The sequence below is a fragment of the Capricornis sumatraensis genome, chromosome 9 (assembly GCF_032405125.1).
Source record: "Capricornis sumatraensis isolate serow.1 chromosome 9, serow.2, whole genome shotgun sequence".
Lineage (NCBI taxonomy): Eukaryota > Metazoa > Chordata > Mammalia > Artiodactyla > Bovidae > Capricornis > Capricornis sumatraensis.
Genome location: NC_091077.1, coordinates 25756181 through 25779290, shown reverse-complemented (window position 1 = coordinate 25779290; position 23110 = coordinate 25756181). Strand labels below are relative to the sequence as shown.

The 23110-nt window shown below is 35.5% G+C and overlaps 1 protein-coding gene across 2 annotated transcripts in view; it reads left to right on the top strand.

The window, feature by feature from the left end:
* SLC12A2 (solute carrier family 12 member 2) overlaps positions 1-23110 on the top strand; it is a 95755-nt gene that overhangs the window by 28602 nt on the left and 44043 nt on the right. For both annotated transcript variants that reach the window (XM_068979286.1, XM_068979284.1), the window contains exons 5-10: positions 11016-11155; positions 12835-12945; positions 13529-13637; positions 17948-18075; positions 18172-18256; positions 20234-20385. In XM_068979286.1, the coding sequence (XP_068835387.1) occupies positions 11016-11155; positions 12835-12945; positions 13529-13637; positions 17948-18075; positions 18172-18256; positions 20234-20385 (725 nt within the window). The remainder of the gene's footprint in view (positions 1-11015; positions 11156-12834; positions 12946-13528; positions 13638-17947; positions 18076-18171; positions 18257-20233; positions 20386-23110) is intronic.

The following is a 23110-nucleotide window of genomic DNA, read 5'->3' as shown; positions in this document are numbered from 1 at the left end:
ATTGGAGCCCACAAGATCTGCCTTGTGAGGTTTTACTCTTCCCAGGAAGAATACCCAAGACAGCAGGAGAATGGCTTTGGGACCCCTGAGAACAAGAAAAAAAGAAATCCATTTTCCTAAGCAGAACTCATCATTCAGCTGGAGGGGAAGATGCTGAGAGAAAGAAGAGAAGATGTGTACCAGCTCCTATAAATTCATCATAGCAGATCAACTGAGGAAGGCATCTGCCTGTTCCATCTGCCTCAACTATTTTGCAGATCTGTATTTAACGTTAAATACATACAACTTCTGCTTTATCTGTATTAGTACTTGGAGAAAGAACCAGATTCAGCTTCTCATTTTTCCCCAGTCATCTTCATATATCTAATGTACCACAGGATTCAGATCACTGTGGCTCTAGGGGAAGCTGGTAGCTCATACCAGTACAGTTATGACTATGTGTTGGCTGTTTTATGTGTACATGAAGTTGGGGTCTAAGATGTGGGTATGCCCAAGAGTTAATCAGGCAATGCTGAGAGATTCTTGGTTGCTTGTGTACTAGGTGCCCCATGCTTCATTTCATTCTGCTACTATTAGGGAATGGAAGTAAAAGGAGAAATTGATGCAGTATTAGTTATTTGAGAGGATCAGCAAATCATCATCGACTTTCTCCTTGTCTTCAGCCCTTCAAATCTAGGTTGTGAGCCTCAGGGAGTGGGGCATGGACCCACGGTCAGCACAAACCCCAGACTGTTCTCTCTGTGAGTTCAAACTTCTGGAAAGTATAGATTTTCCTGCATTGTGACTGAAAAGCCACTTCATGCACTACTACCAGTTCAGTTCAGTTCAGTCGCTCAGTCGTGTCCGACTCTTTGCGACCCCATGAATCGCAGCACGCCAGGCCTGTAGTTTTCATATATTTTTACAAATACTTCGGAGACTTGTATCTAATCTTCTGTCCTGGGACACGGACAAAGTATGAGAATGTGGAATGCGTGAAGCTGTGTCCCAACAAAGTACCATGTTGCAGTTTTATCTGGGTTCCCTCAAAATGTTAAGTCAATTTAGAGAGTAACTATAGGGAAAAAAAAAAAAAATATATATATATATATATATATATATATACACAAACATAAATATATGGAATTATATAATTTGAAATTTGTATGTTACCACTTATTCTTAAATGACAAAGTAAATATGTTTGCTGAGATAATGAAACCTATAGGAAAAGAGAAGCCATTAATTTAAAGAAATGACCAACTACTTTGAAGCTTTGCTAGAAGGCATTCATTTTTCATTTAGATCAGTCAGTGATGTTAGAAACCTAGCTGATTCTTTTATAGAATATAAGTGAGCTGCATTATCTACAGTGAAAGTTCCTGTAGATTCTTGCAATGAATGTAAATTCCTGTCTCCTTTATATATACTTCATAGACTTTGAGATCCCTAACAGCATTTATTTTGGTTTCTTAGTAAAACAGTATTTCCACATGGGAAAAAGTAGATATAGGTATAAAACTGGTGAGATTACATTTTATTCTGTATTCATGATTCTAAATTAAAAACACCAGTATGAGTCATAACCCAAAGAATGTATTTCTTAGCTCTCTCCACAAAAATCACCTGTCACAGATGGTCAGCCCGGTACCAGTGAGCACCCCTAGTGGCCACATTGTGTATTTTCATTCAAAGGAACCAGGGGACCTTGGAGAAATTATTGATTCCATTTCTGGGTAGGAAATGTACTAGACAAGTCTAGACATCTTTTCTCATCAGTAAGTAAAGAAGATAACAAAGGCTATTGTTTCATGTTAAAAGGACTGAGGAGCCAATGTGAAAAAGCTCACACTTTGGATAGTTTGAACAGGAGTACTACTACTAATTATAACTGATTTAAATGAAAGCATAATATAAGATAAAATACCTAGCGTCACAGACATTACACAGATGCACAAAACCTCATTTTTACCTTTGTAGAATGCTAGAGAACTAACTTATTTTGAAAATTGGTAAAGAATCTAGTGTGAATCAAGTTTTCTGAATGAAAATTTCCTTACCTCAACTCAGTATAAGAAAGAAATTAATAAGAGATTTATCCTTTAGGTAATTATTCTATAAGATAAGTGAAGAAGAAAAAGAAATTGGAGTATCCCAATTCTGTAAACGCTTTACTTAATAAGAGCACCTGTGAAGTACTGAATGTGAATCACCTTGTGCCTGTAGCTCCAGGAAGCAGAGAATAGGCAGGGAAAAGAGGAACTTACAAGTGAGACTAGAGGATGACAGCAGCAAATGCCAGACCGGGAATCTCTCTGGAACAAGGAATCCTTGTTCAATATAATTTTGCAGGGAGCAAAAAGATAGAGAGGGGGTTATGGTTTAGAACAAACTTTCAGACTTGGTTCATGTATAGATGGAGTTATCTTTCAGTATTGTGGGACCGGGGGTGCCTACATTGAATGCCCTCTACCCCAATCACTGAGGACTTAATTTTGACTTCTTCCTTGAAAGGGCTGCATAAGAGGAGATCAGGAGAGTTGGAATTATCTAGAAGGTCAGGGTGCAAAGAGTTAGGTAGAGATGCAATGGGAATAGCAATATCTGCATGGGATGCCCTCTAGCCCAATCACTGAGGATTGAAAGTTGACTATTAAGGGAATTAACAAGAAAATATTTTACTCAAAATATTGCTGGTTGTGGTTGCTCTGTTTAAGAATTTCATTTTCAAGAGCCCTCTTTTAAACTTGAGCATGTAGTAATTAATATAAACTATTTTGAGGTAGTGTTTGACAGTTTAATTTGTTTTATCTTGATTCTTAACTGAATTATATATTTTTCTGCATTAATACTGAATAATATTTTATTCTCATTTTATAAGGTGTGTGCTTCCAACTCCATGGAAGTGTGTGAAATGTGTTCTTTATGCCATAGGAGAGATTTAATGTTACTAAGTAGCCTTTACATTGACTTTAACAGTACCTTTTAGAGATTTAAACAGGTAGAATCTAGAGAAGTGTAGTTTTTTAAAACATAGAAATTAACTGTCAACTTGTAAAGAAATGTGCTGTTCTGTGCTTAGTCGCTCAGTTGTGTTCAACTCTTTGTGACCCCATGGACTGCAGACAGCCAGGCTCTTCTTGTCTGTGGGAATTCTCTGGGCAAGAATACTGGAGTGGGTTGCCATGCCCTCCACCAGGGCATCTTCTCAACCTAGGGATACAACCCAGGTCTCCCACATTGCAGGCAGATTCTTTACCGAGTGAGCCACCAGGGAAGCCCAAGAATACTGGAGTGTATAGCCTATCCCTTCTCTAGGGCATCTTCTCGACCCAGGAATTGAACTGGGGTCTCCTGCATTGCAGCCGGATTCTTTACCAGCTGAGGTACCAGGGAAGCCCTGTAAAGAGGTATAACGGTGTCTGATTATGAAGTCTAGGATAAAAGTAATACGGAAACATTCAGGGAAAGAAAAAGAGTTAAAATTTAGAAAACGCAAGGTTTTTAGTTTCAGTCTTGATTGGATTATAGTAATAATGGGAGGAGGGTACTATTTGAAGCTATTAGTGGCAAGTTAGAGAACCATCGCCTCAGTCCTCTATTTCCACAGAGTAGAACTAGCACCGCCAGCTAGCTGATGGAGTCCCCTCTTCCTTCTCCTCTGGCATCCTCCCTGCCCTAGCCATAGACACATGCAGCCCAGAACTGTTTCCCGTCCTGCAAATCCTGCCAGTGTTCTTGAAAGCTCCTGTTTTACAGGATTTACAGGTTCTGCAACTCAGATGGTGCTGGCCAGCTTCCACTGTCACTCAGATCTGCGTTTCCTAGATTTCACAGGCCAGAGTTTCTTCTGTTCACAAACCATTAATCGCTGAATATCAACTCATTTATGAAATAGAGGACAACCACAGGCAGCCTTTTATAATATGGAGATATAAATTCTGATTTTTGATTTATAGTGTATTATATGAACCGAGCAATAGAAGGGAACAGTTCCTCAACCACTTTATGGTTTGGAGCATTGAAAACAGAGGTCTGTACACTTTCAAATAAAAGCCCACACTACATCAAATTTCTAATAGGTAGTTCTGAGAATCTAAAATCAGTAGAAACCTACCTATGTGACTAAGATCAAATTTTTATATTCCTTGTATTTCAGTTCATCAACAGATAATTGTTGAGTATGGGTTTTAGATTTTTAACTATGAACAGGCTCACATTATGTGAGACAGAGATTGTGTTTCTCCCTGCTACTGTCACTCCCCTCCACCCCGCCATAGATAGCCACTTGTCTAGCACCATTTGTCAACAAACTATCTACTCCATACCGAATTAGTTTTGGTGCTGTCATTGAAAACCGAATTTTCTGTGTATTGTCTTTATTGTATCCTGTTTCATTGATTAGTTTATTCTGATACCAGTTATTCCAAGACTACCCTGTTTTGAGTGCTTAGCTTTATAAGTTCTAAGTCTTTAAACTTTGTTCTTTTTCAAAATTGTTTTGACTTTTCTAGGTTCTTTGTATTGCCGTATAAAATTTTTGAATTGGCAGTTCAATTTCTCTAAACACAGAAAACCTCGCTGGGACTTTGGGATTTCACTCTTAAAATTTTTTGGTGGGGGAAGAATGGTCATGTTAACAATACTGAATCTTCCAGTCTCTAAACATGGGGTGTCTTCCTGTTTATTTAGATCTTGTTTCTGTCAGCACTGTTGTATATTTTTCAGTATAGAGATCTTGCATGTTTTGTTCAATTTACCCCTCAGTCATGTTTTTCATCTGGTAAATGGTAATTGTAAATTTCATTTTCCAAATTTTTTAATGACTGTGTGTAGAAATGCAGTAGGCTTGTGTGTCTTAGTTCTGTGACTTTGCAAAACAAAGTCATCATCTGTGAACAGACATGGTTTATACTCTCTTCAATCTTTAGTGTTTTCTTCTCTCCCTCTCTTTTTCCCTCTCCTTCTGTTTTGTCAATCTGTTGAAATAGATAGGACCTTCAGTACCATGGTGAAGAAGCGGTGAGAATAAACATCCTTGTAGTGTTGCCAGTTTTAGGGGGACTGAGTTGAATATATCACTATTAAGATGTTAACTGAGTAGTTCTGGAAGATGTAATTTGTCAGGTTGAGACAGTTCTATTTCTAGATTGCTGGTAGTATTTATCATGAATGAATGTTGGATTTTGTTACACTTTTTCTATATCTGTTGAAATGGTTATGTGGTTTTTTCTCTTATTCTGTTATTATCAAAATTATATGGTATTTTGAATCTCAGTAACCTAGCATTCGTGGCATAAACCCCACAAAGATCAAAGATATATTTGGTCAAAAAATATTATGGTTTCTGTTACTTTTTACTTGCTAACATTTTGTTAATGACTTTTGAATCTATGATCATGAGAAATATTTGTCTAAATTTTTCTTTTTTTGTAATAATCTGTGTCAGGTTTTGGTATTAGGATTAAGCTCAACTCATAAGGGGTGTTGGTTAGTATTGGTTCTTCCTCAGTTTTCTGAAAGAGTTTTTGTAAAATTGATCTTATTTCTTCCTGGGCCTGTGGTTTTGTATATGTGTGTGTGTGTATTACAAATTTGATTTCTTAGGAGTATTTCAATTTACTGTTCTTGTCATAGTTCTGGCAACCTTTTCAAAGAGTTTGCCAGTTTTCACCTTAATTGATTTTTCTTTATTGTTTTCTGCAACTGTAGTTTTAACTTTTTTCTTTTCTACATTAGGCTTTCCTTTTTTTCTGTTTTCTTAAGGTAGAAGCTTAGATCATTGATTTCATATTATTTACTTTCAACAGAAGTGTCATTTTTTTTTTTTTTAATATTAGCACTTAAAGCTGTAATTCCTGCTTTAGGTTCATCCCACTGATTTTGATAGGTTCTCTTTTCATTATTGTTCAGTTCAAAATACTTTTTAATTTCCCTTGTGATTTGTTCTTTTACTAGTGGGTTACTTTAAAATATGTTGCATAATTTAAAACATATTTAGGGGAAGTCCATACATTCAATTCAGCACTACTGTCAGTAATGCTATGTCATTTCAGTTCTTCGAAATATATAGTGACTTGTTTATGGCCAGTAATCATATAGCTGTTGATTAACCTAGTCAGAGTTTTGTTTATTGATGTGAAATCTACTGAGAGCTGCAGGGACATGTATCCCCAAATCAATATATAGTAATAATGGAACCCAGTATATAGTATTGTCATTGCTTAACATCTCTCGTGTGTGCTTCATTGGTGTCTTCTACACTCAGAAGACACGGCATTTTACTGCCAAATTTTGAGAGTTCATGAGGATCTTTTCTTATCGACTTTCTGTGTTTGCTTGAACAACAGATTTTTTTTGTAAATAAAATAGTTATTTTTTCTGTTGCTGCCTTTTAATGCATCATAATTTTTTATACTCTTCAGCTTATTCAATGATAATAAAAAGTTATTTAATTTCACATACTGTACTGAATAAGCACTCAGAGAGACTTGAGTTTAAGCCCATTTCTTCCTTTACTATATGTGTGACTGTGGTCAAGTTACTTGACCTCTGTAAGCCTGAATTTTCACATATGTAAAATGGGAATGATAATCGTACAGTTGTCCCTTGAATAACACATAGGTTAGAGATGGTGATGACCCCTATGCAGTTGAAAATCCTTGTATAACTTTTGAGTTCCCCAAAACTTAACTATAGATTACTGTTGACCAGAAGCCTTGTAGGTAACATAAACCATCAATTAACACATATTTTGTGTATATGTATTATATACATACATACATATATGTATTCTTACAGTAAAGTAAGCCAGAGAGAATAAAATGTTATCAAGAAAATTCTGGTGAGGAAAAAGTACATTTATAGTACTATGCTATACTGATGCCATAAGTTTTACATCATCTTTTTACAAGATGAATCATTTGTTAATACCTGCATTAATACTGTCTTATATGCTACAAAACACTATATATGTTACATGTATTACTAACACTAGAGATAAAATGAAAAGATTCACTTTGTTGTACACCTGAAAGTAAGACATCAGGCAAATCAACTATGTTCCAACAGAAGTTTTTTTAAAATGTGAGAAACTAAAAAAACACTTAACAAATGAAAAGAGAATGTGAAAAATGGAATTTATATTTCTTTACAGGTATAGCAATTCACACTTGAAAACAAAGAGGCAGCAATATGATTGCTTTATTGTAGCCTAGTATAATGATATGATTGTATCATGGTAGCCTAGCCTCTACACTAATGAATGAATCCTTGTACAGTTTTTATGTCATACAGTATTATAGTCATATTCATAGTATAGTATTATAAACACTGTTACGTTTTTTAAAAACCACTTACCTGCAATGATGCTCAGTTTCTCTAATTACCAGAGAGGGAGGGACTGGAGCACAGCTTGTTTTGTATGTTAATTCTCTGAGCAAAGTTAATGTATTAGAAAGAAAATTAACATTAATTTCGTATTAGGTATCATTTACCTTAAGCCTATGTAAAGATAGACTAGTATCCACATACTTTGTATGTGTTCATGACATACCTAACTTGTTCTTAATTTTTTCTGTATTTCTATACCATGTGATTCATCTGTGAGTTTTTTCAAATTATCACAAATCTCCAAAAAAATTTGCAGTGTATTGAAAAAAATCCACATATAAGTGGACCTGTGCATTTCACACCTGTGTTGTTCAAAAGTCAATTGTACTTGCTAGAATTAAATAAAATGTGTAATTTTACTTAATTACAAAATAAACATTTTATTTTAAGGTATGTATCACTCTGTGTTGATTAGTAAATAGACCAGCCTTTCAGAGCGGTAGGTCTTTTATACTATTTGTTGCTAAGGGAAAAAAGGGAGGGGAGAAAGCTCTTAAAACTGGTTGCCTCAAGGACACAGGAATAGAAATGAGATAGGAAGATGAGCAGATGCTTTTAAAATATTCTTCATGTGTAACTTTTTATTTTCACTAAAAAAAATAAAATATTTTAAAAAGTAGTGAAACTAGGTAGGTCCTAAGTTTTAAGTTTAGGTATCCCAATTAGTGGAAGGTTTTTAAATAGTTCTGAAATGTCAGAATTTGTTACTTACATTCATTATTTCCCTTCTAGTTATCTTTACCAATGTTAAATACATCTTAAGATATATATATTTTTCTTATTAGTAATAGAAAGCCTTGAAATTTCAGAAAATCAAAACTTTAAACACATAACAACTGAACTCTATGCTTTTATAGGTTCTCTTGGTGTATTTCTCCTTCTAAAGAATATTATCAACTATTGAAATACATGAGTGGCTGACTGATTTCAGTTAACCTTTTATTGTGACTTAATTGTCCTATTAAGTCAGGGTAAATAATACTTGTCTCAATTCATTATTGATATTGAGATTAAATGACTTGTTCATAAACTATCAGTTCAGTTCAGTTCAGTCAACTCAGTCATGTCTGACTCTTTGCGACGCCATGAATCACAGCACGCCAGGCCTCCCTGTCCATCACAAACTCCCGGAGTTCACTCAGTGATATTCTAGGGATTTTCTGTGTGATTAATTATGTGATTTAATATCTTTAACTTTAGCTCTTTGACATAAAAATTGTCATATATAAGTCCATTCGAATTTTTAGTGTTCAAAAGTATTTGGGGAAAATTTTTGTCATTTCATCTCATTTTAAAAAATGAGACTAATACTAAATGATCAGGTTGCAATTCTTTTTCTTCAGAATTTTAAAGATGATAAAAATGATTAATTGGTAAAGTGAATTACTAAGAAAGTTTTTTTTTTTAATTGGCCTAGTAGGCTGCAGTCCATGGGGTCAACTGAGCGACTTCACTTTCACTTTTCACTCTCATGCATTGGAGAAGGAAATGGCAACCCACTCCAGTGTTCTTGCCCGAAGAATCCCAGGGACGGGGGAGCCTGGTGAGCTGCCATCTGTGGGGTCGCACAGGGTCGGACACGACTGAAGCGACTTAGCAGCAGTAGCAGCAGCATAGTTATTTTACAGTGTTGTATCTGTGCCTACTGTACTATAATGAGGAAGTTTTGGTGGGTAGGTTTAAACTATAGAATATTTAGAGAAACTTGATAAAATTAACCCCAAAACCTATTACAGGTATTTTCAAAATAAAGTTTGCATATTTAGTAATTTATTAAATTGTAGAATCTGTTGTTTCATTTGTCTTCATTATATGGTTTTAAGACTTCCTCATTATGTTGTTTTAAAACTTCCTTAAGACAGAACATGAAGAGAAACTAAAGAGCCTCTTTATTGAAAGTGAGAGAGTGAAAAAGCTGGCTTAAAACTCAACATTCAGAAAACTAAGATCATGGCATCTGGTCCCATCACTTCATGGCAAATAGATGGGGAAACAATGGAAACAATGACAGACTTTATTTTCTTGGGTTCCAAAATCCCTGCAGATGGTGACTGCAGCCATAAAATTAAAAGATGCTTGCTCCTTGGAAGAAAAGCTATGACAAAGCTAGACAGCATATTAAAGAGCAGAGACTTGACTTTGCCAACAAAGGTCCATCTAGTCAAAGCTATGGTTTTTCCAGTAGTCATGTATAGATGTGAGAGTTGGGACCATAAAGAAGACTAAGCGCCAAAGAATTGATGCTTTTGAACTGTGGTGTTGGAGAAGACTCTTGAAAGTCCCTTGGACAACAAGGAGATCAAACCAGTCAATCCTAAAGGAAGTCGATCTTGAATATTCGTTGGAAGGACTATGCTGAAGCTCCAGTACTTTGACCACCTGATGTGAAGGGCTGACTCATTAGAAAAGACCCTGATGCTGGGAAAGGTTGAAAGCAGGAGGAGAAGGGGACAACAGAGAATGAGATGGTTGGATGGCCTCACTGACTCAGTGGACATGAGTTTGAGGAAGTTCCAGAAGATTCTAAAGGACAGGGAAGCCTGATGTGCTGCAGTCCACGGGGTCGCAAAGGGTCAGATACAACTGAGCGACCGATCAACAAAAAGAACAATATTTCATCAGTGTCTAGAAAAATGTATATAACTTAATGTAACTTCAGTACTATTAAAACTAAGTTGATTATGACCTAGAAACCAAAAATAAATTAGAAATTTAGGGGAGCTTTTAGAGACTTTAGATAAGTATTACTCTGACTCAGAATCAAAATACTGATTTAAGTTAGAAAAATACTTGCTTCATGATAATAGCTCATGTAATGTCTTTGTCTGCTCTGCCATTTAGGCAGGATTTATAATATAAATATAAATTTATAATATAAATGTTAAATATAATATAAATTTATTAACAAATTAATATTAATTGTTTTATTATAATAAAACTGGGCTTCCCTTGTGGCTCAGCTGGTAAAGACTCCACCTGCAATGGGGGAGACCTGGGTTCGATTCCTGGGTTGGGAAGATCCCTTGAAGAAGGGAAAGGCTACCCACTCCAATATTCTAGCCTGGAGAATTCCATGGACTGTATAGTACATGGGGTTGCAAAGAGTCGGACACGACTGAGTGACTTTCACTCACATAATAAAACTATGTCTCTTCAGGATGTCAGTATGTGCTGTTCATTAAATTTCTTGTGCTACCTACATTTTTCTTTGGTATTCACATTCAGCAAATTACCACACTAAGTAACTGAAATCATGTCAATTATCATTTTAAATGTTATTTAAGATTAAAAATGTTACTTAGGAAATCATTGGGAAATGATCTTGATGTCTCCGAATATGAGGAGGAGGCTGTTGCCATTTTAATCTAAGCTTTAGAAAAGAAAGTAGGGACTTAAATAGCAGGATGATTTTTATATTTAATGTGAGGAAAATCTTCTGGATGTTCAGAACTGTTATGAATGAAGTGGGTTGTAAAGAATTCTTTCTGGGTGTTTCTTCCTAAAAATATGCTCACCCACTCGCCTATTACTTTAACTGCTATGTTCACTGGTGGCATGTGTTTGTGAACTCTTGTGTAATTGAAAGGATTATTTGACATTTAAAATTCTAACATTAGTACTTGTGTTTTTTTCTTTTCCTTTAGGAGGAGCATATTATTTAATATCTAGAAGTCTAGGGCCAGAATTTGGTGGTGCAATTGGCCTGATCTTCGCTTTCGCCAATGCTGTCGCAGTCGCCATGTATGTGGTTGGATTTGCAGAAACTGTGGTGGAGTTGCTGAAGGTAATTCACCTTTTTCCAGTCATTTGTTTTCTGGATCTTTACTAAGGATTTACCTGCCATTCACCATGTAAGATGCCAGGAAAGCAGCAAGGAACATAAAACTCGTCCTTCAAGAAGTTTAGTGTGGGACATAGACCAACAAATGTCAGAAATGGGTAACTGCAGGAGGTCTTGACAAACTAGGAGGATCACTTAATTTACCATCCAGGAGTAGGGTGGCAGAGAAGTGTCAAGACAGCATTTTCAAAGGACGGGAGTTAAGACATTAGCACCCAGATAGGAGAGGTGAGATATGGTATGAGGGAAATAGGAAAGAAAAGAAAGACCTAGAAGGGGTAGAGTATGGTGTGTTATTAAAAAAAAAAACAAACACAAAACTGGAAATATTTCAGTATGGCTGAAGCACAGAGTGGCACGAGGTTCAAGATAAGAGGGAAGAAAGAAAGGATCAAGTCAGGAAGGGTCTTGTTTGCTGTTAAACCTGGATTGTATTTTATCTGGAGTTGAGATCCATGATGATCAGATTAGGTGCCTCAAGAAACACATGATTACAGTGTAGAGAATTGTGAGGAGTCACAGTTGGACATGGAGACAATTTAAAAGGTTGTAGCTATCCTGGGAGAAGAGATGTTGGTGAGTATTAAACCAGTGACGAGTGGAGCTGGAGAGATGTATTTGAGTGGTTTTTAATAGGTTGAGTAAGTAGACTTGATTGATGGGACGTGGGAAATTAGAGAACAAGAAAAGAGGACTGATTTAGATGGATGGTAATGCCATTTACCGTGAGATAGAGAACACAGAGCATTTCAGTTTGGGATGTCTGATTTGGTATATGTAAGTCAAGCTGGCCAGGAAGTGGTTGATGATACTGCCCTGGAGTTGAGAAAAGAACTTAGTTGAAAAGAGTAATTAGTATGTGTGTAGTTAAAGCAGTAGAAATAGGATTCAATTTTATTAACTGAGAAGAATCTTGAATGACAGCTGTAGTTGTTCATGTTAGGTTGTAACTTCTTACACTGTAGTATATGGTATATTAGGAAGTGTAACATCTGAAAAGGACTGATACTTGCATTGGCATTGACCTTAGCTGCCTAGGCCAAAGGGACAGAGAAAAGGAAGTAAGCAAACAGTATAATCATTAAGAATTCATAGTCTTTCATTGTTTAATTTAGTATATGTTTTTAATATCATTATTTTAGCCACAAATAATTTTGTTCTTAGAATGGAACAGTGTGAGTTTGGACAGCTGCATGAAACTGTGTTCATCTCTTTTCCTTATACAACGGAAGAGACTGTTGAAAGCTGAATTCATTAACCACAATGAATACAAAATATATTTCTGCTTTGTAACTTTAAAAAAATCCTATTAGTACTACTTAGTCATATTATGACTTTTTTTTTTGCTTGTTTGCAATCCATTTTTTAAATTTGAGTCTTTATAAATATAGCAGTATTAATATTTGATCATATTTTTGATGTCTTCAGATGTTTGAGTGACATCTCAATAGTAAACAGTAATTCATTCTTTTTTTGCTAGATCTCCCTATTCATTCCTTAAATAGGAATGTATTCAACTTCTGTCTGTGAAGAACTGTGATATCTCTAAAATGTTTCAAAAAGAATGGAAGAATTTAGCTGAAGTAAATAATATTGTTCATTCTATTGTTTTCTTTTTGTAGGAACATTCCATACTTATGATAGATGAAATCAACGATATCCGGATTATTGGAGCCATTACAGTGGTGATCCTCCTAGGTATCTCAGTAGCTGGAATGGAGTGGGAGGCAAAAGTAAGTAATGGTATCATTAGGACCTCTGTAAATGTTGAATGTACAAACTTTTAGAGCTTATATTTTGGGTATTTTCTAAGGTGCGGTAATACCTTTAGATTTTGAAGGTTCCTAAGTGGCCATTTTCAAAGACGTTTACATATAAGGTCATTTCTATTTGGCAAGGTGGGGAGTATTTGGAAATAATAGTCATTTAAAGAGGTAATCAAAGAGTATGTAAGAAAAAATGAATTATGGGGTATGTCAGAGGGAGTTACTAAAGGTAGTACCAGTACTATAATTTTTTTCTATATTTTAACATTTGTGTTGTTAGTGCATCTAACATGCACATCTTTAACTCACTATGGAAATAGTTGGCATGACCCTACTTTTGCTCTCCATTTTCCCCGAATGTGTTCAACATTCTGAGATGGTTCCTTTAACAAAAATTTATTAAGCACCTGCTTTGTGCTTAGCACCGTGTGAGGTTCTGGGAAAACAAGACAGAAATCTTTTCCCTTAACGGGAGTGATATTCCAGTGGCACTGAATTGGTGTATCGACACAGTATGTTTGATTTTTATTTTTAACGTTTAAAATTTCAGGCTCAGATTGTTCTTTTGGTGATTCTACTACTTGCAATAGCTGATTTCGTCATAGGAACATTTATCCCATTGGAGAGCAAGAAGCCCAAAGGTTTCTTTGGTTACAAGTGTAAGTAAGAAAGAATGTTTTTTTTAAGGTGCACATTATATCATTCTAGTGTTAAATAAATTTACTACATTTTTCATATTTTGTAATGTAATTGAGTTTGGTGTAGTGACTAACAGTAATTGACAGTCCAGTTTAGTTTGGTTTCTTTTTTGTATAATTGGAGTAAAAAAAATCACTTTTATTTATAATTTTCATTTTTCATCATTAGCAAAATGAAAGGTGATAAAACATAGAGAAATCAGTGCTACTGAGGAAAAGTACTTTTGTTCTCATTTGGGGAATTTGTTTCTGAAATTGTAACTTCTGTTCTAATGTTGCTTTTCCATTCTTTTACTTGTATTTAAACACAATAGTCTAAAAGTGCCTGAGACTGTGAAAGCAACTAGGAATAGTTTCTTGATGTAATTCTACAGTTTACATTATTAATTGTGTGAGAATTTTCCAGTTTTCATCTTCCATAACCCTTTTCATTCTGCCTCTTAACTTTCACTACAGGTGTAATTTATGTGTCATTTATTGTTTATATTAAGTGTCTTTCTGTATCTCTGCCCTGCTCCCTCCACTGAGCTGCCGTGCACCTCTCTCTTCAAGGCAGAATGAAAGCCAGATAGAAGAGTTGCAGTAGCATCAGAGTTGCTTTCCCTTAGGGTAAAGGGTCTGCCTGTGTTAGATTGACAAAAACTCCTTGTTTTTTTAGTCTCCTGACTCTCGGCAACATTCTGTTTAGCTGTCCCATTCTCCTTTGATGTCAGACACTGTATTCTAGTGAGTTCTTTCCTACCTGATTCGCTGGTCGCTATGTCTTTTACTCCTGTTTCCCCTTCTCTTCCTTCATCCTCTAAATGTCAGAGTTGTACAGTGTTGTCCTGGGCTTTCTAACTGTATTCTTTCCTTTGGCAATATCTATTCTCATGGCTCAAAATGCTTTCAAGAGACTGACATATTTCTACTCCTGGGTCTCTCCTTTAAACTCCAGATATAAGTATATATTCAACTGCTTATTTGATGTCCCTCCTAACTAACCTTTCTTGAACTTCTCCATCCTGATACATGAAAGAAATCAGGATCTCAGTGTTTTCTACTTGCTCTCTTTCTAATCCTTCTCTCATCAGTACATTATTCTCCTATCACTAGATTGAACCACTACAGTCACCTTCTAATTGGTTCCCTGCTTCAGATGCTGATCCTTCAGTCCACTGTCTCTGCAGTATCCACATAAGCATTGATCATACCATGTCATTTCCATGACTCTGTGCCCACCTTGGCTTTTCATTATATTGAGGACAAAATCTAATCTCTTATAAAATAAAATTTTGCATGATCTCACCCCTGCTGATCCCTTCCATTTCGTTTCATCTCGCCCGAACTGTGAGAGCTTTGCCTTCTTTTAGTTCTTCAAAAGAGCTAAACCTTCTTCCTGCCTCAGGGCCTTTCTATATGTTGTTGGTTATTCCTGGTGTACTCTTTCCCTGGAACATCACATGGTGATTCCTTCTCCGTAAAGTCTCAACTTAAGTGTAAAACTCCTTAGTTGCATCACTTTCAGTTCAGTTCAGTTCAGTCACTCAATCGTGTCCGACTCTTTGTGACCCCATGAATCGCAGCACGCCAGGCCTCCCTGTCCATCACCAACTCCCAGAGTTCACTCAGACTCACATCCATCGAGTCCGTGATGCCATCCAGCCATCTCATCCTCTGTCGTCCCTTTCTCCTCCTGCCCCCAGTCCCTCCCAGCATCAGAGTCTTTTCCAATGAGTCAACTCTTTGCATGAGGTGGTCAAAGTACTGGAGTTTCAGTTTCAGCATCATTCCTTCCAAAGAAATCCCAGGGCAGATCTCCTTCAGAATGGACTGGTTGGATCTCCTTGCAGTCCAAGGGACTCTCAAGAGTCTCCTCCAACACCACAGTTCAACAGCATCAATTCTACAGCGCTCAGCCTTCTTCACAGTCCAACTCTCACATCCATACATGACCACTGGAAAAACCATAGCCTTGACTAGATGGACCTTTGTTGCCAAAGTAATGTCTCTACTTTTCAATATGCTGTCTAGGTTGGTCATAACTTTTCTTCCAACGAGTAAGCGTTTTTTAATTTCATGGCTGCAGTCACCATCTGCAGTGATTTTGGAGTCCCCAAAAATAAAGTCTGACACTGTTTCCACTATTTCCCCATCTATTTCCCATGAAGTGATGGGACCAGATGCCATGATCTTCGTTTTCTGAATGTTGAGCTTTAAGCCAACTTTTTCACTCTCCACTTTCACTTTCATCAAGAGGTTTATTAGTTCCTCTTCACTTTCTGCCTAAAGGGTGTTGTCGTCTGCATATCTGAGGTTATTGATATTTCTCCCGGCAATCTTGATTTCAGCTTGTGCTTCTTCCAGCCCAGCGTTTCTCATGATGTATTCTGCATAGAAGTTAATAAGCAGGGTGACAATATTCAGCCTTGACGTACTTCTTTTCCTATTTGGAACCAGTCTGTTGTTCCATGTCCACTTCTAACTGTTGCTTCCTGACCTGCATACAAATTTCTCAAGAGGCAGATCAAGTAGTCTGGTATTCCCATCTCTTTCAGAATTTTCCACCATTTATTGTGATCCACACAGTCAAAGGCTTTGGCATAGTCAATAAAACAGAAATAGATGTTTTTCTGGAACTCTCTTGCTTTTTCGATGATCAAGTGGATGTTGGCAATTTGATCTCTGGTTCCTCTGCCTTTTCTAAAACCAGCTTGAACATCTGGAAGTTCACGGTTCATGTATTGCTGAAGCCTGGCTTGGAGAATTTTGAGCATTACTTTACTAGTGTGTGAGATGAGTGCAATTGTGCAGTAGTTTGAGCATTCTTTGACATTGTCTTTCTTTGGGATTGGAATGAGTCCTGTGGCCACTGCTGAGTTTTCCAAATTTGCTGGCATATTGAGTGCAGCACTTTCACAGCATCATCTTTCAGCATTTGAAATAGCTCAACTGGAATTCCATCACCTCTACTAGCTTTGTTCGTAGTGATGCTTTCTAAGGCCCACTTGACTTCACATTCCAGGATGTCTGGCTCTAGGTGAGTGATCACACCATTGTGATTATCTGGGTCATGAAGATCTTTTTTGTACAGTTCTTCTGTGTATTCTTGCCACCTCTTCTTAATATTTTCTGCTTCTGTTAGGTCCATACCATTTCTGTCCTTTATCGAGCCCATCTTTGCATGAAATGTTCCCTTGGTATCTCTAATTTCCTTGAAGTGATCTCTAGTCTCTCTAAAGCATCACTTTAGCTTTGTGTAATAAACACATTGAATTAGATTATCTCTCTCTGATTATTTGTCACAACACCCTGTTTGCATTGAGTACTTTTACTGCTGTTTGCAGTAGCCTTTTGTTTTTTTTTACTTATTTGGTAGCTCCCTATTGATACCACGAGGGCTTCCCTTGTAGTTCAGTTGGTAAAGAATCTACCTGCGATGCAGGAGACTTGGGTTCTATTCCTGGGTCAGGAATATCCCCTGGAGAAGGAAATGGCAACCCACTCCAGTATTCTCGCCTGGAGAGTCCCATGGACAGATTCATGGCAGGCTATGGGGTCGCAAGAGTTGGACACAACTTAGTGACTAAACTACAACTACTACTGCTATTGATACTTTTAAGTTCCATGAAGGTAGCTTGTTGCTATTGGACTTCCTCAGTACCTTGAGATACCAGATGGCTCCAGTATTGGCACATGATGTATACTCAGATACCGGATGGATGGATGGATGGATGACAGTTTATTGTTTGTTTCAATTTGAGGACCTATTAGAATAGATGGAAATAGTAGGAACTCGTTGACACTTTCATTATTATTGAAATGGAAAGGACCTTTACCTAGTTTGTCTTAGCTAAAAATTATCTAGATGCCTGATGGATGGCCTCAAAATTCAAACAGTTCACCCCTAGGAAATAGAGAAGACAGTACAGATAAGTTGTATATAAGGGAAACAAACAGTTCCGGGTTAGTGTGATGTCCTTTTTTTTGTTCTTCCTGCTTTCTTGTTTCTTTAACCTCTTGGCCTGTCTTAAGAGTCAAGTTAGAGGTATTTCAAACATAATTAGTAAGGTATACAAGATAATAGTGCATGAACCAGATCAAACCACCATTTTGGCTGTAAACTGTTTTCCTCATATAAGAAAAGGGGAACACCAATACTTGAATTAAATTTACCAGTTACTGGAACTGAAGAAAAGTTAGGGATCATAAATCACCACTTACTCTTAACCTAAAATTTTATGGCCTAATCTGCTATCCATTAATTGCCAAAAATATTTTATTCTCTATAGCTGAAATATTTAATGAGAACTTTGGGCCAGATTTTCGAGATGAAGAGACCTTTTTTTCTGTATTTGCCATCTTTTTTCCTGCTGCAACTGGCATTCTGGCCGGAGCAAATATCTCAGGTGATCTTGCAGTAAGTATTATAAAGTACTTTACTGATTTCATATAAAAATGATATACATATATTTATTTTTAAAGGTAGACTTTAAAAAATGTTTTTGTCTTCTAGGATCCTCAGTCAGCCATACCCAAAGGAACACTCTTAGCCATTTTAATTACTACGCTGGTTTACATAGGAATTGCAGTATCTGTAGGTAAATAACCTTACATTTCTCTATGTGTTTCAGTCATTTAATGATGTATATACTATAAGTATTCATTTTCATGATATTTCTAACTTTTAAATTAAGAACTATTTCAATAAAAAGACATGGAGTTTTGTATTTTACTTCAGAAGTACTTAAGTAGGCTGCTGCTGCTAAATCACTTCAGTCATGTCCGACTCTGTGCAATCCCATGGACGGCAGCCAAGCAGGCTCCCCCGTCCCTGGGATTCTCCAGGCAAAAGCTAGTGGTGACTTAATACATGTTGTCTAAGCCACCAAATACTCTATTGTTTCTTGTCTGGGGTTTTTATTTAATTATATAGTAAGTTAGAAAGTTATGTAAAGTCTCATCTGCAGATTCTTAAATTTCACTGAGACAGAAAATATAATTCATGTGTAGAAGTAAATGAATTTTACTTTCTGATCTTTACGAATTTTAGCATTTTTGTTTATGGTGGTTATTTTTTATATTTTTATGTAATCTTACTCTGTTAATATTATTTCAAGGCCATTATACAGAACCTGACATTTTTTACCATAAAAATTTGATTTCAATTAATAAGAGATACTACATTGAATGAAAAGTATTACTAAATTAATGAAAATGATTTTAAGCTATTTTAATACATTGATATAATCACAGTACTTGAAGAAAGGACTTAAGAGGTCAGCCAGTCTCTAAATCTTTTATGTGTGAGGAAGCCAGTTTTGCTGCCAAAAATAAGATAATAGCACTGCCTTTAAAAATTATTTTCATGACAAAGAGGGTTTTGGTGTTTTTATTTATAAGTAAGTAAGTAAATAATTTTGAAAGACTAAGATAGGTTCTATAACTGAAACATTCTAGTCTAGGGAAAATTTAATAACTACTGATTTTACATATAACTTGCATACACTGACTATCGATGCTGTTGTCTTGAATTTATTGTACATTCATGAAATTAAATACTTCATCCAGAAATCATATTCCTAAAGTATAAGCACTGTGTTTAATGTCTAAATTCTAAAATTCAGGTTTTACAGTTAAAAATTTTAAGCATACTAGAAGAATAAATCATAGTCTAGTACTAATCAAAAGAATCACAAATTCCAAATTAATTAACTATAGAATATATTATTTTTCATAGTATTGGATTATTTAGTCTGCTGCAAATCTGATACTATATGCTTTCTTTTTTTAATTTTTTCATTTATTTTTTATTGCAGTAGAGTTGATTTACAATGTTGTGTTAATTCATGCTTTACAGCAAAGTGACTCAGTTATATGTGGATATACATTATTTTTACTAATCTTTTTCATTATAGTTTCACCAGGATATTGAATATAGTTCCCTGTGCTATATAGTAGAACTTTGTTTTTTATTCATTCTATGTGTAATAGCTTACATCTGCTTACCCCAGAGTCCCAGACTATCCCTCCCCAACTCCTCCCACCTTATATTTTCGTATTATCAGGGTGGACTTACTTGATACAAAGGTTTAAATAGAATTATATAATTCATTCATGTTTAAATTACTTTTCCTCACAGAAGATTGATGTTAACTCAAGTCTGATCTTTGGCACATTTTAAATATAAAGTATTCAGAGTATGTGAAACTGTTTCTGCCATTTGGAACTCTTTCAACATAGTGTTTCTGTATTTGCTTTAGGACATTTTAATCAAGTAGTACAGGAAATGATTTTGCTAATATATCATTTTCACAGTGATGTTTAGAAGATTTTTAAGTATATACATATACATACTTTATAAGGTTTCGTTTCATTGACTCAATACTGGGGACCATGATGCTTTCCAGATTCTGTTCCAGGTAAAGAATTTCTTAACTGTAATACACTGTATTCTATTACTATTATAAGCAAGTACATACAGTCAGTACCATAAATTTCTTTATGGGTATATATCATTTTGAAATGAAGGTAAATGTTAGCTTGATTATTTGTCCTCATTGTCACTTGTGCTTCAGGTTCGTGTGTTGTTCGGGATGCTACTGGGAACGTTAATGACACCATTGTAACAGAGCTAACAAACTGTACTTCTGCAGCCTGCAAATTAAACTTTGATTTTTCATCTTGTGAAACCAATCCTTGTTCCTATGGCCTAATGAACAACTTCCAGGTGAGCATCAAATTTATATTATACGAGCATTCTGTGTTCATCTAGAGGTCAAACTGCTGTCAATTCTACCATTCAGAGTATAGCAAAAAGTTTTTGCTATTGCTTTATACTCAGATATCAGTGAAGACAGTATGCAGCTAATAGTGCATGCTCAGTCGCTCAGGCATGTCCAACTATGCAACCCCATGGATTTCAGCCTGCCACACTCGCCTGTCCATGGCATTTTCCAGGAAAGAATACTCGAGTGGGTTGCCATTTCCTCCTCCAGGAGACCTTCCCCACCCAGGGATTGAACCAGTGTCTGCTGCATTGATAGGTGGATTCTTTACCACTGTGCCATCTGGGAAGCCCCATGTAAATAATTGGGCAAACAGAAAAATATAAAAGAATGAAACCTGAGCCTGTTCAGGGGCAAAAGGGCCCCAGAGGGTAACACTTTTATAATAAGGTATAATAAATAGTAATTATATATAGTGTACTGTTTGAGAAAGTAAGAAAGCATCTCACACATAGTCATATGTGCTGGGCCTATTTCTGGCTTCTCTGTTGTGTTCCATTGATCTTTGTGTCTGTCCTCCCAACAATGCCATAGTTTCTTGAGTACTGTAATTAGACTGTCATTCTTAAAATCAGGTAGCTTGATTCCTCCCGCTTTATTCTTTTTTCAAAATTATTTTAGCTATTTTAGTTCTTTTGCTTTTTCAGATACATTTTAGAATAGTCTATGTTAATCTACAAAAAAGTCTTGCTGGAATTTTGGTAGGAAATACATTAAACTTGTACATCAATTTGGGGAGAACTGATAGCTTTACACTGTTCCAGTCCATGAACACATAAATTCTACCCTTTATTTAGATCTTCTTTGACTTCCTTCATCATTATTAGGTAGTTTTCAGAATATCAGTCCTGTATATTTTTTGTTAGATTTACACCTAAGTATTTTGTTTTTATTTTTGAGCAATTTAAATCCATACTAACTGAAATGAATTCAGCTTTCTGATTTGAGATTTCTCCCTAATTCCTCTATATATAAATGCCCTTTTAAGTATTGATCAGTATCAGCAGTCTTATTTAATTAAATATGGCTAATATAGTGATGCTGTGTTAACCACCATTGAACAGCAGAATTAAATTATTAATGAATGCTTAAAAGTTTGTGAACTAGTAAACATATGAACTCTGTAAAGATTAGTAGTAGTAGTAGTTTAGTCGCTAAGTCATGTCCGACTCTTGTAGCCTGCTAGTCTTCTCTGTCCATGGGATTCTCCAGGCAAGAATACTGGAGTGGGTTGCCATTTCCTTCTCCAGGGGATCTTCCTGACCTAGGAATCTAACCTGAGTTTCCTGCATTGCAGGCAGATTCTTTACCAACTGATCTACAAAGGAAGCCCCAATAAAGATTAGTACTACTGCTCTAGTATTTGCAGACTATCAGTCCTGCTTTTTATTTATTCTATTTTTGTAAAATTTATGAGTTTTAGATAAGATTTATAAGATGAAAAGGAACTACTAAAATATGGAGGATATTTTGAGAGTTGCTTGATAATTCTCAGGATGCTAGAAAGAAAAAACTCAAAGGTATAGATTCAGGAGATTAAAACAAAATATTTTGTGGTAAAGTTATAGAATAGATCTACAAATTCAAAGTGGAAAATGAAAATTCTGCTTCCACATGTTTTTCTAGTAAGACTTAAACCTAATAAACAGAATAGTTGAGGATTTAATGTATTTCAGAACATTATATAGAGATATTATGTAGACATTTTATGTAGAATCTGTGTGGTTTACATGAAAATTTTTAATGGCATTATGTATATTTTCTTTTGTATAGTTTCAAACAATTGGCTGCACTTTCAGTGGTTAAAAATATTGGACTCAATTATGTAATAGATGTTTGTTTTTTTCTAGTCACAAGACTAGGCAAAATCGTAGAATGAAAGAAAGTATTCATGTCCAGCTAATTATTCAGGCCAATTCTGACATTGATATTGTGTATGAAAGACACAAATGTTGGTCTCTGCCCAGTGACTGAAAATGCCAATCAGATTTCTGTGTTACTGCCTTAAACTACAAAAGTATGTTGTCTTTATTAAGTCGAAGTTATGGAAAGTATAGACTTACTCAATCAAAGTGTAGGAGTTTGGTATATGTAAATCTGCTTTTCTAATTTAAGTAAAATTTTTAAAAGTACTTTGTGAAGTGATAGAGAATGGAAAGAAAATTCTGTCAAATTATTAATTGCTTGTCACTTGGAGAATGAAGAATGGTGAATAGAACATTACTGAGGAGCATATAAATGGAGACTCCATCATGAAATCTATACAAAGGCACAACTATATAATGCTGTTTTGCATATAATTGATAAATATATTACATATAGTTGAGTCACCTTATCTTAAATGTTTAATTTTATTTAGTTTTATGTTTATTATATTTCTATATTTTAATGCCCTCAGAAACCTTTGACTCACCATTGTTTAATAAAGTGTGATGATCATTCACTACTAGTAAAATTTATAATGGATAGATCAAATTAACAGTACCTAAATCCATTAAACAGTTCTTGCAAATCAACTTTATATTTTGACAGATTTTAAAGATACACAAGGAACAGTGCTATGAAAACCTACCCTACCTACTTACCCTTCATTTGTACTTATTAGTTGTTTACCTTTATAGGTATAGTATTTTTCTTTTCAAACCAATGAGAATGAATTATAGACAT